Source organism: Myxocyprinus asiaticus, chromosome 34 (assembly GCF_019703515.2).
Source record: "Myxocyprinus asiaticus isolate MX2 ecotype Aquarium Trade chromosome 34, UBuf_Myxa_2, whole genome shotgun sequence".
Lineage (NCBI taxonomy): Eukaryota > Metazoa > Chordata > Actinopteri > Cypriniformes > Catostomidae > Myxocyprinus > Myxocyprinus asiaticus.
This window is the reverse complement of record NC_059377.1, coordinates 36,631,276-36,646,787: the sequence shown is the minus strand read 5'-3', so window position 1 is coordinate 36,646,787 and position 15,512 is coordinate 36,631,276. Positions and strand designations below refer to the sequence as shown.

Sequence of the window (15,512 nt, the reverse complement as noted above, 5' to 3'; positions counted from 1 at the left end):
TTACCAAATGTCCGGGACGACCAGTGAAGCCCATTGGCCCAGGTGGACCCTTCAAAGCCAGCTAGACAAAAGAAGATTATAATAATATCAAATTCAGATTTATAAATAAGTCAGGTAAAAATACATTGCTGAAATTAGTGTCGAAAGATACTACTACTAACCCGAGCCTGGGACAGAATGGCTTGAGCTTGGGCCTCCTGCGCTGAGACAATGGGACCTTTGTCGCCCCCACTCTGTCCAAAACGGAACTACAGGAACAAAAAGAGATTTGCAAATCAAAAATTTTACATTTACAAAATATCTTTGAATCAACTTTTGGATGTAAGATAATATTTCATAAACTAAACCACAATATATGCACAAGTTTCACAAGCACAAAATCCATGTATCAATTGCTTAATTGTATTATAAGGCTGACAGCTAGTGGTGTGACAACTTCATAAACACTGAGTATCATTCCATTGCGGGAGCATATACAAAAATACGATGACAAATTTTAGAGACCATATTATTGAAGTGGATTTTGGATGGTAAGAATATGTTGGCAGAGGAGAGAGGCGATACTTACAGGAAGCATGACAGAAGTTCCTGGAGGTCCAGGGACACCATCTGCTCCAGGTAGACCAGCCTTACCAGTAGGACCCTGTAGAAACAACAATATTACAAATTTTCATGCTTTAGACTCACTAAAATGTGAAAAGGAATTCAAATGTATTTATCCACAAAATACACATGTAAAGCACTGTATTTGAAACTGGACTGGAAATTATTGAAAATTTTAGGGAAGCAATGAGCATCACCATGTATATTTGATAGTAACATTTAGAAAACAAGACAAATCAAAATTGTTGACACATACTTACCCTCTCACCTGGATCACCAACAGAACCAGGGGGTCCAGGCGTGCCAGCGGGGCCAGGGAGACCCTAACACAGAGAATAAGTAAGAAGAAAAAAAAACAGGAATTTCAATTACAGAGTATTTTACACAAACCAGCGAGCATAATCATGAAACAGAATTGGAAATTTTGCTAGAACTAGTTTTTTTAAAAGGTTTTCTCTAAATCACATTACAGGTTCCTCTTGGATAAATCTGAATTTAAACTTTGTTAAAAAGAAATAAGAAAAGGTGGATAGTTTTGACGTTTCTAAAGTCTGGGCATGCATATTCATCATAAATGTAAGAAAAGGTGTACTAACTGCTGGTCCTTCTGGCCCGGGAGGGCCTTCAATCAGCATACCCTGTGAGGGTGAAGAAAATACAATTAAAAGATATCAATAATACATTTTAGTTATTATACACAATTTCTTTCTACTAAAGACCATTTATTCATTCATTAAAAAACTTTAATGATATTCTGTAGCACCCTCTAGTGGCCTGGAGGAAATAAAGGCTAATAACTTTGTTTTTTACAAAAGATGCTAACTTTGTAGCATTATTGCCTTTATGTTTCCAAATATTAACTCTTGCCATAATGGTTGGTGCTAAGTTTTATTGACTTTGCCATTATAAACATGATGCTTACAGGTTCAAGGACAGCAGGCTCTCCCTTCTCTCCCTTCAGGGCTCGCACGGAGGCCTGAGGAAAACAGATATGTAACCCACAATAGAGCCCAGTCAATACACAAAACCTGAAGAAACCATCAATCCAAGTAGAACAAAAACTGAAAGACACAGTTAAAAGTATAAAAACTTTTTTTAAATCTTATGATTGATACTGGCCAGAGAGACACTTGTTTACATGAAGCAACCAAGCCAAGTAGACACAGGCATTGTTTGTTGACATTACCTATGTGGTTTCGTATTTATGTAGTAGTCTATGCAATGTTTTATTGCAATTATATTTACTATAGGTCCTCACATTATTAATAAAGCTTCAGGATTCTTCAAAGGATTAAGTAACTTAAAACATTTTAAAAGTATTATGGATTACCTCCATTTGTCCATATTTAAAATGCAGCTGTAGCTGTGGAGGTACAGTACTAGCTGAGCATTGTACACCCACCTGCATTATGATCCTTTTTGTAGTTAAGGGCGAGACATATTTCCCATAAAATATTGGGATTCCATTCCATGAAGCAATGACACTGAAGATACAGTGTTGTGTCTAGATGGTAACCTTTGTTCCGCAAAACTCTTGTAAGATTAAAGGCTATCATGTAGACATTACCATGCTATGCCATCCAACTTTCATGACCGACAATTACATTTACTTTCTAAGAATACAAGTCACATTAATAGTTGAGCAAATGTTTAAAAATTCCACTTATCTGTTGTTGTGAGGACATCCATCTAAACGTTAAACTTGCTTTGAAATCCAGTACATTAGAGACTGAAGCAACTACTATACGTTTTTTGCATGTTTATACACAATGCATCCACATGTAACATGATCTATAGTACATTAATACATACTGAAGAGCTCTGGTGAGCCGAAACAGTGAATGTGCCCTTCCAGGAAGATGCTGCTCTTTTATGCTAATCAAGAACTGATGAAATTATAGTCTTGTATCCAGCATAAGAGTTGAGTCAACCAATTATGATACTAATACTAAACTAAGCAATCTATGCAGTCATGCAGAAGAATCTTATGCAGAGGGGTTTCAGTGGAGCAGTGTTTAAGTTTTGTGAAGGACAAGGCTAGCTGACAGGGGAACAATTTCCCGTTGATTGCTCTCGGCAAACTTGATTTAGCACTAAGTAAACAATGAGGGGCGAATTCACTAAACAGTTGTACCACTTTAGTAATGCAAATACCCGTCTACCTGCTGTCCAACTTATCCAGGCAATATATGTGCAAAAATACGCCTCCTTATTATGCAAATTATGCCTCATTATAGAATGATCTGGATTGACAAACATCAGCGCTATTTGCCTACTGCAATTAAAATTGCGCTACTACCCCCAGGTAAAGAAAAATTTTTATTAAAACAATTTTCATTTATATTTTCTACTATGCTATCAGGAATTCATCAAATGTAGTCAAGTGTACTTTTAGCATTTTATGGCCCCAGCATACTTCATTCGAAATCGAAGAACAGGTTTGACATAATTTAGAACAAAATATGGCCAAAACAAAGGTGTTTTTGAGTTCGTTTTGGTGGTTCGTAACAGTTCGCCAGTGTGAACTTTCAGGAAAAGTTCGTACCGGCTGCTAAACACCTTCTTACTCCCATTGGTGGAGCTCAGTCAACATGAATACACCGCCATGCAGAGTTACTAGCAAGCTGGTGCAAACTTACCTACATCTGTACAATCGTTTGCTTAGAGATATTTTCCAAGAATATGTAATGTGATTTTTTGGTTTAATTAGTCTACAAAAGGAATCAAATGTATTCAAATATTCCTAGTGCCAATTCACCCTGTTGTTTCATATGCTGCTTCACTCATGTGCCGTCCGTAGCCAAAAGCCATTCACACATCTGCCTGAAGAGAGATATCTTATCATCATTCTTTTGTCTGTATTCTGCCCATTAACACTCTTTCATACACCCATCTTTGCAGTAGTTTCAGTGTCATCATAAAATACAATAGCAGAGTGTAACCGGCATATATTATGGCTGCGTATAGCGTTAGCGCATTAGTGCCATGAATGCAGAATGTAAACATGATCAATTACACATTAACTGTGGTATTTGAATGTTTGAAACAGTACACCGTTGCTCAGCTGTTTCGAACTTCTTTTGGCTCACTTCTCTGTGAGTATGCCGGGTCCTTCAAGAGATGATTTATGTGTCTGGACAACAGTGGTGGAGTGATGCTGTAAAGTCCTAATAAAGTATGTGTAATTGTGGTAGTTTACGAGATGGTAAATTGGGCCGTGCAAATTGCGTTCAGCACTATTTGTTTTGGGTGTGTTTGTGCTGTAACCTGATTTGCAGAATTATTTAATAGAATCAAGTGCTAAAACAACATTGTTAGTGAATTCCTCCCTGTCTTCAAATAAACTGACTTTTAGTCAGTGAGTTGGGATTAGCTGATCTTAACCTCTACCTGCCAGATGCCTCTGCAAGTATCCAAGACGTGAAGCCATAGCAAATTCAATTTCAGCTTTTCTAAAAGCTTGAAAGGAAATTTGCCAGAAAGCACAAAGAAACTTACGCCCCCCTCATCTGTCACAGCGGACAGGGCAGGACCCAGGCTGTCTTCTATCTTGCTTTCAGAGATGGGCTCATTGTAGTCCTTGTAGGAATAGTCATACTCCTTCATTCCAAAGTCGCTGGTTACATACTCCTCAGTGAAGGAATCATCAGGCGTTTGAGACACCCCTTCGACACCTGTAAGATCTGTCTCCTCACCCAGGAAAGGCTCATCAACCTGGGGCGTGCCATTGGAAGCAGAAGTGGGGTGCAGGTAGAGGTGGAGTGGATGGTGATGTGAGAAGAGGAATGGAAGAATATTTGGTGTGATGGGGCAGAAATGGATAGAAGATGGGAAAATGGAGAGAAAAATGAAAAGGACAGGGCAGAGAGACAGAATAATAAGTCTTACCTGTTGCAATACAGATAATAAAAAAAGACACGGGTACAGTTTTACAGACATACACACACACAGCCTCATTCTAAATACTGATTAAAAGATTCTCAAGGCTCCATTTGGTGTTACTCGGATGCCACACTGGAATAACCCTCTAAACACACTTTCAGTACCTTTTTTTTTTTATTATTTCCTGCAAGACCATCAGTTGGTTACTTCAGATACTCCATAATGAGGAAAAGATTTTAAGGAAACTGTACTGAAGTTCCTGGTGTACATAAATAGAATATTGAGACTCCTTTAAAGGATGCCTAGAGGTTCGACATGGGGTTCCATCTGAGGAACCCCATGTAGTTGCCCAGTCAGTCCAAGACTTCTGCATTTTCGTTTAAAACTACCTTCTGAGGCAACTGGTTTTAAAATGCTTCTAAGGCACCATAATGTCATGTCTAATGATCTACAACTCATTTAAACTACAAATTCAAATGTGCTTTAGAGAAAACAAGTGAATTTAATGACTATAATGCTTTTTTCTTGGTAAAAATGTAGTGAATTTAAATGCCTCAGACACCATTTATATTCTATTTGGATTGTGTGAAATCCAAGGCAATCAAGAATAGATCTATGCTGCCATCAAAACCATCCAGATGAAGGTTTTTTTAGTAGACAGGATGTTACACAGACATTGGATTTTAACATGACCTGATGCATTCCTACCACAGCCTGCAAAGGCAGCACTTCTTAGGTTTCGAACATAGCCATACTGATCTTTACATCCATATATTCATTTTAAAAAGAGAACACAGAATCACTCACATCTACAGCATCACACTGACTTTGAAGCAAGAACAAGAGTGCTACTTCCTACTTCTTACCATTGTATTGTTGACCCATCATCTTTCTTTAAACTTACTGGTCATGTAGGTTGTCCATTTCCAAACCATGTCTAAGCAATACTATTTATACTTACTGTAAATACAAACCTGACCAAAAAGTTAAGCCCCATTCTACACGAAAAATGTCATTTGAACTCCAAAGATTTAAGTTAGGTCTACCAATAACAAAACAACCCTAGTTATTCTATCACTAACAGCAAAACTTATTATATATGATTTCTTTTTTATCAGTTTCTCAAACCTGACTCCCCAAAAAAGTTCCTGACTCCCCAAAAATACCTGACTTTCAAAAGAAGCTGTCCAGCAATGAATGCATGGTATTCATTCCATATTTGTACCATTCCAGTGTGATCTCTTTCTCAAGATTTCTGTTCTTATGTCAAGAACTGGTGCATAGATGTGAAATCCGGTTTTGATATAGGAACAAGGCAAAATCTTGAGACAAGTTAAATAAGAATCACAAAAGTATATTGGATAAAATGGATTCTATGCATTCATTATACAGTTAGGTACAGCACTTATCATGGCACAAGTGGCTGCAGAATTGTTAATTGTTAAGGTAAAATATAGTGTTTAAAGATCCCATGAAATCAAAATTGGAGTTTTGTGGCTTTTAATCAATATCTGTTAGCTTTGAAGACATGTATATGCTAGTGTACTCCTAGAAGTTGACAAAATTATCTTTTAGCAGTTATATGCATATTTAAAATTTAGTCATGGTTCATGGCTGACATAAAATAAAGGTTATTGACATTTTAAGACTTTTGATACATTCCACCTCAACTTCCTGTTTCAAACTGTGCTTGTCAAGCAATTTCATGGGGTCTTTTAGTTAAGTTGTTATAGACTGGTCTCACCTCCAGTAATTTAGAGTAATTTGACATTGAGCTGTTTAGAAACTGTCCCATGTCTCCCAGTTGTCTAATGGGTGTGGGTTACCTTGGTAATGGTTTCTTCATATCCAGTCAGCTCACTCTCTGGCTGTGGACTTGCCTCTTCTTCTATTGTGTAATAATAATCAGTCTCTGTGGGGGTGTGGTCAGCCTCAGTGTAAGCTGAATCTACATCCTGATTGGAGGAGGCCAAGAAGTAGGTGGAGTCAGTGGAGGAAGTAAGCAGATTTGAAGGGGAGAGATTGATTAGTATGAAACAAGCTCAGGTCTTGTGAACTTGTTACAAGCAGAGAGAAGAGACCAATGTGCCTTTGCCAAGACAACATGTCTGTCAAGACGACATGTTTCGTAGCAAAACTCCATTGCTCTCGAACCATAGTTAAATCAGAACAGGAAACCTTTACACCTGGACTCAAAAATCTTGGTCTAAATCACCAAGATTTGCTGTCCCAGACCAATTTTCCTTTCGATTTGATTTGGTTTAATAAGCCACATTGCCATGTCAAGGAAACAGTAAAGTCAAATTTGTCACGTTTTGGGTAAAAATTGACTTCACAGTTGGTGACATTAGTGTCAATGGTCATTACCATTGGAGCACAATGGACACAAGTATTTGGAAATTTGTCCCCGATTTCATGGGACAGGTCTTCAACAAAGACATAAGAGACATTGATAATAATAGAGCACAGTATCACAGAGTCACTCTTTTGAATAAGATCTGTTCTGTGAAACTGCTTCTCTCATAATTAATCCTAATGAAAGAGGACAGCATTTTTGAACAACACACAAGAAAAAAAAGGTTGAAACTGAAAAAATGAGATGGAAAAAAGAGACTCTTTGTGTCATGTGTAACATTGAGCTCCATACCTAAAACTCGTTATTCTGAAGGCCCTAAAGTAATCACATGCTTTAATTTGTACATCTATGTTCTTCAAACTACCCAAGTTAAAGAGCTATAAGGACGTTTAGATATGGAGTGACAGGAAATAAAACGGAAGACAGACAAAAGACGATAGTCGATACCGCTTATCATATTCTTCTCATGATCATTCATGTCATTTGATATATGAAAGGGTGGAGAAGATCCAGTGAGTCTGTATGTCTCCAACCTCACAGCTGGTCAACGTCATGGTTCCTTCATGATTTTACTTACATTTTTTCACATTTTTGGTACAAAATTTGATAGAAAACTAAAATGACAAAGTCCTAAACAAGTTTTAGGAAGGCGGAGTTATTATCAATAGTAGATCAAAAATGTCCAATGCTTCCTTTAAAAATATGTATTTTTTATTCTATTCCTTTATTCCTTCCTCCATTGCTGCCTTGCTGAAAATACCAGGTTAGACCGGCATGAATTTCAATGCTGGTCCAGGCTGGTTAATGCTGGTTTGGTGCTGGTCTAGCTTTTGGACCAGTATAGGACCAGTTGGTGAAGCTTGTTGACCAGCATGGTCTTTCTGATGTGGTTTTTTTTTTTTTTTTTAATTACAACAAAAAGCTGAAACTTACTATAAATGAACAAATTCAAACTTTAAAAACCCAAGAATGTATGCAAAACCTTAAAGGTAAGATATAGGACTGCAAACTATGTGTTGAATTTGTTACCTTTCAACACAGAGTAAGAAACCTTGTTTATTCTCAATGAAGACCCAGATCAGCACATACTTTGGGATACTTTATGAATGCAGTCATGGACTACCAGACGATGAGGTTGGAGATACAGCTCTGGACAGCCAACACGGGCTCTTGATTTTGTACCTGTTGATAACCATTGGGTGGTTTCTTCCTGGGTATTTCTGGAGACGAGATGGTCCGGCCACTCACAACAGCCTTGTCGAAGGGTGGGAAATTTTTGGACATAGATTTGACGTTATTGACATCCAACACCACCCTGGGCTTTGAAGGGATGGGGACAGGCAAAGGTTTGAAAGCAACAGGCTTTTGAGTGATGGCTGTTACTTTGACCTCTTTGACTTTTGTCTGAACCTTCTCTATCACCACTTTCGGCTTTGTGGATGCTGGATTGGCTTTCAGCTTTTCAGTCTTGTCTTTGGACACTGCAGGTTTTGACACTTTTGGTTTGGCCTCTTTAGCATTATCTTTCACAGTGTCGCTTTTCATTGCTTTTGCCTCATTTATACCGGTTTTGGTAACTATGGTCTTTTTGGTTGTCTCTGATTTCTTTGCTGTCTTTTCAGTCTTTGCCGTCTTCGCACCATTGCCATTAGCCTTAGCTTCGCCGTTTGCCTTGTCAGCTGCTTTGCCATTGTTGTTTGCTTTTTTCGCCTCAGCTGCCTTTCCATTGCCATTGCCATTAGCTTTGTCACTGCTGCCAGCCTTAGCTTCGCCATTGATTTTGGCCTTGCCATTTGCTTTACTGTCACCATTAGCGCCATTGCCATTTCCATTTACTTTTCCCTGACCATTGTTTGTTTTTCCATTATTATTGGGAGCTTTTCCATTATTATTAGCTTTCTTGGCATTCTTTGGGGCTGGTGTTGCTTTGGGTTTGGGTACTGGCTTTGAAGCTAAGGTAGGTTTGATTTTTGAAAGCAATATTTGCACTGCAGTAGGTTTCGGCTTGGCAGCTTTTGGGGTTAGCTTTATTGGAGGAGGCTTGGCTTTAGCTGGTTTAGCTGAAGCAGATTTAGTCTTTTCAGGAGCAGATTTGGGCTTATCAGCTTTGCCATTGTTAGCCTTGCTGTCCTGTTTTTATTGATTGATTTTTAAGTGTCATATGGGGTCAGCATTGTTGGAAAGAGTGTGAATGTGAAAAGGACAGAGAGTGGAAGACATCAGGGGTGGATGGGATTGAAAGTAGTGGGGATGGACAGAAAAAGAGAGAGAGACAACGAGTTGGTGTTTGACAACACAATAAATTCAAGATCACTGGCGCTTGAATGGCTGACTGAGATTTTACTGGCATTACTGGATAGTCAAATGTCAAGTCTGAATTAATTGGTTGTAACTTTAGAATGACACTAAATTCTGAGAACTTATATTGTTCCTGTAAAAAATAAACAAATTGACACTGTTTTCTCCAATAATGCCATTCTCCACATTAAAAAAGCAGCATGTTGTGCGCATGGGGACGTAATGCTGTGAGGCACTGGGGCGAAATATGCTTAAATAAAGCATCTGCTGATAAAACTGATGCATGGCTGGTACACTGTGCTGCCCAACTGCAAAGAGGGATGTAGAGGAAGTGAGAGTCATATCAAACCATTCATAATCCCATCATAAATACCTTCACAATGCTGCCTGCAAGTGTCATATATGGCTGCAACTAAAAATATTTAATAATTGATTAGTTTGTTGATTTTGTTTTATTAATCACTATTTTTGAATTATTATTATGAAAGCATCAAATCATAAGTGCAAAATAATTTTTAAAGGAATGTTCCGGTTTCAATACAATATCAGCTCAATTGAAAGCACCGTGGCTTAATGTATGTTACCACAAAAAATTATTACTCGTCACATGTTTATTTAAAAAAAAAAAAGTGGTTACAGTAAGGCATTTACAATAGAAGTACATGGAGCCAGCCCATAAACATTAAAATACACACTGTTTCAAAAGTATAGCCCTATGATGTAAATATTATAAGTGTTAACACGAGGAGTCATAGCATTTACCAGATTACAAGGTTTACCGCCACAGATGCTGTCAATTGAGTTTAACTTGTATTGAACCCACAACATTTCTTTAAGCATATAACATCGACCATTTCTTTTCTGATTATTATTAACATTAATCATTGTGAAGGCTCTATATGAATGGCTTAGACTGCCCAAAATGAGACGACAAGCAAAAGCAAAAATTGTATTCTGTATAAAACAGGCACCTGAAGACTAATCTATATTGTTACATAAATTAAGCTAAAATGACAGAGTATAAATACTCTCACAGTAAAACACATAAAATATTCAAGCTATTTCAACATTCAAGAGGGCACACAGTTCACAGTCCACAAGGCAGCCAAGCAAACACTAAATGTGTAAAAAGTTGGCCAAAGTGAAAGTAAACCTACTGCAGGACAAAGAAGTGAAGAGATGAATAAACATATGGACACAGACGCTGGTGGTACATAATAATAGACAAGAATGAAGACACAACAGATGAAATACGAAAACATGCAAATAAATGTATATGAAGGAATAAAACCAGATTTTAAGAAGAGTTATGCCATGCAAATATGAAGAATGAACAGTTGTTTCATATAAACTGAGCTATCTGAGCTATTCTGTTATAATAACTGAAATAAGTACAAAAAAATCAATGAAGGTAAATCTTCATATAAAAACAAAAGTAGAAATACATTGTTCTATGATGTAAATGATAAAATGTATTACAAATATCATATTCATACTCAAAAGTACTAAAACTTCCCTCTCTGTTTAGTAAATTAGTATTTCTACCTCTGTCTATAGAGCTGTTGATTTAACACAGTGGGGCCATGATCACAGTGTGGGTGTGTGTGTGTGTGTGTGTGTGTGTGTGTGTGTGTCTGTAACAGCACTGCTTTAGCTGTGCCTCCAGTGCCCCTTTCAAGTCCACATACACAAAAGCATGTACTGACCAACACAAACATTTTGACACTTGTACAGGTACAAATAAATGACAAAGGACAACATTTAGGTGACACAAACAACATCAAGGTGGTGGTGAAACGAGGTGGTGTACGGAAAGACGTACGACATTACATATGATGATGCGGGATACGAGTAAACTGAAAAGAGAGGATGAATTTATTATTTGAACATTTAGAATTACACTTCCGGTGTCCAATTGTGGCATCACTCAAATGTGAAATCACTCTAACGTTGTTTGAGCAGAGCTATTGACTTAAACCGTAGTCTAACATCCGTTATTGTACTGATATACAATGGTTTAGCACTGTTATAAAAGCACTTTATTGATATTCCTTAAACATTTTGGTTTGTTCTAAACCTCTAACCCTAAGTATTAAACTTCTACAATTCAGTTTGAACCACTTAATGTACAGACTCCTTTCAAAGTTTGTTAAGTAGGTATTTTCAGCCTATTCAGTGTGCAATCTCCTCCCTGGATCCACCAATCAGAGAAGTCGCTGTTACCATGGAAACGAGGAAGCGCTCAGCAGCTACCACCATGAAATATTGCTAATAAGTCAGTCTTTTTTAAATCTCACTACTTATGTAGAGTAATAAGTAACAAACTACTTCTATATTTGTATATATTTCAATATTTTGTAATAAACTTCAAATAGTACTAATAATTAATGACTATAAGTAAATAATTGTATATAATGCTCCGTTTTTTTTATGTCACTCGCAATGCTTCATGGCTATGAGGATGCATAGTTCATTACCTCATAAAAGACGTAAAGTATACAGTCTTGTACTTTTTTTCTTTTTCAGATTTTTCTCCTATGTTCACATCATTATTTTGCTCCAAAGTTTGTCATGTTGTGATTCAACTCAGAGCTGGTTGGTTTAGTTCAAGGCTTAGAACTCTTTATCGATTCATTTTTGGAAATCCGTATTGAGAACATTATTGCCAAAAATACTTTCAGAACCAAGGCCAGAAAAAAACTGGTAAGTCACTGTTGTGTTATTTTACTGTCTTACAAGCACAGATATTTCCTTCAGGAAATGCAAATCTATTTTTTACTATTATGCCCTCTCTTTCTTCCTCTCTTTTCTGATTTACTCCATTCTCGCTCTCCCTCTTTACCTGTTCAGAGAGGGCCCCTGTCGGGATGGAGGGAGGACTGGATGGGGCAGGAGGGGCATTGGTAGTTCCTTCATAATAATAGGGGTATTCATAATCATCCCGCTCTTCATCAAAGTACTGAGAGAGAGAGGAGGATTACAGCCAGAGGAATGCAGGGAAGGAGAGAAAAGACACATGAGTGATAGTGAGGGAATGTAGAAAATGATAAAAGTGAACATGGAAGAAAACTTTAGAAAGACTTTAGATAGACAAAATGAGAGAGAAAATAACAGATGGAGAGGAGAGAAAAGTAAGGGATGAGAAGAGTGAGATATAGAAACTAGAAATGAGGGTCTTGGCAAAGGTATTAGGACGAAAGCATGATGTTTTTTTTTCATTTGTTCATCAGAGTCATGAGTTTGAGTAACACTTTAACGCTATTGCATTACTTCAAAACACATTGACAACTTAAAGGAATAGGTCACCCAAAAACGAAAATTTGCTGATAATTTACTCACCCTCAGGCCATTCAAGATGTATCTGAGTTTCTTTCTTCATCAAAACAGAATTTAAGACTTTTAGGATTTCATTTCAGGCCTCCTCCTCTAAACAATGCAAGTGAATGTCCTCCATTTTTTGACGGTCCAAAATGCATATTTAGGGTACATCAAAATTATCCACACGACTCCAGTTTACAGGTAAAGTTCTTCTGAATGCAAACGATTGATTATTTTTAGAAACAAAACAATACTTATATACCTTTTAACTATAAATATTCGCTTCCATACATCTCTGTGACGTGCGCTCATGAGAGGGATGACGTAAACTCGTTGGTAAGGTCACTTAAGAAAAAATGACGCGCTTCCTGACTCCTCCTCCATGTGATGCATGACCTTACCAACGAGCTTACGTCATCCCTCTCATGAGCGCACATCACAGAGATGTACGGAAGCAAACATTTGTAGTTAAAAAGTATATAAGTATTGTTTTGTTTCTAAATTTAATCAATCGTTTGGGTTCAGAAGACCTTTATTTGTCGACTGGAGTCGTGTGGATTATTTTGATGTACCCTAAATATGCATTTTGGACCGTCAAAAAATGGAGGACATTCACTTGCATTGTTTAGAGGAGGAGGCCTGAAATGAAATCCTAAAAGTCTTAAATTCTGTTTTGATGAAGAAAGAAACTCAGATACATCTTGGATGGCCTGAGGGTGAGTAAATTATCAGCAAATCTTCATTTTTGGGTGAACTATTCCTTTAAATGAACAAGAAAATAAATACATTCATCTTAAAAGCTAACACAAGAGTATGCTGTCTGTAGAAATAAAGTTCATTTATAAAAAAGAAAGAAAATTAGAGAAATACTTCCTTCCCATGAAATCAAGTTTTGTGACTTCAAGTAGGGCTGCACAGTTAATCCAAAAAAATATTGAGATTACAATTACAGCTGCTGCAATTAACAAACTGTGAAAAGTGTCAATTACCTCATTCAATTTAGATCTATTCCCGTAGTGTCAAGATTTTCTATTTACAAAATTTTTTGGTCTGTTGTGTGCATGAATGCAATAGACAATCAGAAAATCTGTTGAAATTAGTCTATTAGCATATCAGAAACGACAACATAGTATTGTAGTATTGTTGTGTTGCACACTTTCTGTGTGTAATTTATTCAAAATGTAAACAAAAGTTGAAAACACTTGTTTTTTATGCAATAAAGCAATTCAGGATCAATTATCAGCTTGTTTTGGATGTGTAGCATACATAAAGAATATGGCCAGCAGCTGCCCCACAAAAGTGTTTTAATCTAAATTAATAATCACAATATCAAGCGAAATAATCATCAATTATGATTTTCGGAATAATCGTGCAGCCTTAACTTCAAGGGAAATTTGACCAAAAATTGTTTGCAAGGGCATATCAAAAAAGTTATCAACTAAAATGTTCTCAAAAGTGAGCAAATATCAAATCGGCCTACAGTATGATGTAAACTAAAGGCTACTGGCAAAATAAAAATGTACTTCCTCTTTCAATAGGAAATACATTAACACAGGAGAGAAATGTATTTTCCTAAAACCATTTCATAAGAAACCATTTCAGTCTTCTTTAAGAATTGTCAAAACTTTGCATATCTTATAAAAAAGTGTATATATTACGCAAAGCATCTATAAATATGAAAACTTATGGAAAACGGAACTAAAACAAAAAGCAAAGCAAACATTATGTTTTCATTATTGTATATCCATTTTCTTTAGGGTTTATACTATTTCTCCAAAAAGTACAGGTGCATACTGTAGTCATTTCTAATCCATACACTTTTAAATAAAAACGTTAAGTTCCTTGTGTCTTATCTCTTATGTGTTCTTCATAAGAGATAAGTCTGATGAAAGGCAGAATAAAGCAACAAGCACTGAAGATACAAGATATAGCTGATGAACAGAGCACCTTTGATGACATGGAAGAGCTTTGGATGCATGAAAATTTGTTGCAGGTGTGTGATGTGGGTAACTGGTTATGTATAGAGGGGCTCTGTATATGTAAAATGTAGGCCTGGTTCAAACTGGTGGTGCTGTACCCAAAGTTCTCACTCAAATGGCAGAAAGTGTTGGACAAATGTGCTGTGGTACTCACGTAGTTGTTTGGGTCCTGGGACTGGACTTTGGGCAGGGGGGAGTCACAGTCAGGGCTGTAGTGCTCACAGAAGTCATAGGCAGCCTGAGGGTTGGAAGCGATTAGCAACTGCTGGATCTCACCCTGGAAAGAAACCAAAGAAAGAGAAGGAATGCCAGTTCAATAAGCAGCTGTGAATGAAACATCAGTCTTTGACCAGTATATGGTGCCTGGAACCTCGGGTCAAAGTCAGGGTATTTGGGATACTACATCATTTAGTATGTGCAAGATTCCTTTATTGTTAACATAATTTATTATTTTATTTTTTTTAAAACCCTTCTTAATTGTCATTTGTCAATAACAAAAAGTGACTGTCGAAGAATCTTTTTGCACAAAGTATATCAGACCTGGAACACTTCCTCATCCAGTAAACGGGCCCCAAAGACAGTGATGCCCTTGGTGTCCAAAACTGGGTTGTTGCTACGCGGCAGGGCTTTGGTGACCCGATTCTTGCAGTCCAGAATCAAAGTTATGTTCTTCTTCTGCACAGAAATGGCAATCCTGTGCCATCTATAGGACAGGAGAGGTATTACAGGTATGTGTGTGTGAGAGTCTGGTGCATAGTCATAAAGGACTGCTTGTATATTCTTTGTAGGTTTCCCATAATTATGTAACAACAATTCTTAAGAACTATGGACAAAGGCCAGTAAAATAGACTTTTTAGCCTCTACATATGTGCTTCATGGCTTTTAAAGTGATATTAACTATCCAGAATTACATAATATCTTAAAGCAATAGTTCACCCAGAAATGAAAATTCTGTCACCATTTACTGTTGTCATCATTATGTTGCTCCAAATCCATGCCTTAATATCTTTTGTGGAACCTCAGTCACTATTCACTTTCATGGCATCTTTTTTTCAATACAAATAAAGTGAATGGTG

The 15,512-nt window shown here is 37.1% G+C and overlaps 1 protein-coding gene across 3 annotated transcripts in view; it reads right to left on the bottom strand.

Annotated features, from left to right (window-relative positions):
* The window catches only part of LOC127425595 (collagen alpha-2(XI) chain-like), a 54,151-nt gene that overhangs the window by 26,339 nt on the left and 12,300 nt on the right, over positions 1 to 15,512 (bottom strand). The window contains exons 5-13 of one of the 3 annotated variants that reach the window (XM_051671732.1): positions 14,977 to 15,139; positions 14,591 to 14,713; positions 8,024 to 8,971; positions 1,526 to 1,579; positions 1,200 to 1,241; positions 864 to 926; positions 569 to 643; positions 162 to 248; positions 5 to 61 (exon numbers count right to left, since the gene is read on the bottom strand). In XM_051671732.1, coding sequence (XP_051527692.1) covers positions 5 to 61; positions 162 to 248; positions 569 to 643; positions 864 to 926; positions 1,200 to 1,241; positions 1,526 to 1,579; positions 8,024 to 8,971; positions 14,591 to 14,713; positions 14,977 to 15,139 — 1,612 coding nt within the window. Of the gene's footprint in view, positions 1 to 4; positions 62 to 161; positions 249 to 568; positions 644 to 863; positions 927 to 1,199; positions 1,242 to 1,525; positions 1,580 to 4,101; positions 4,318 to 8,023; positions 8,972 to 14,590; positions 14,714 to 14,976; positions 15,140 to 15,512 lie in introns of those variants that run through there. The other 2 variants (XM_051671733.1, XM_051671734.1) reach the window with 2 other exon arrangements.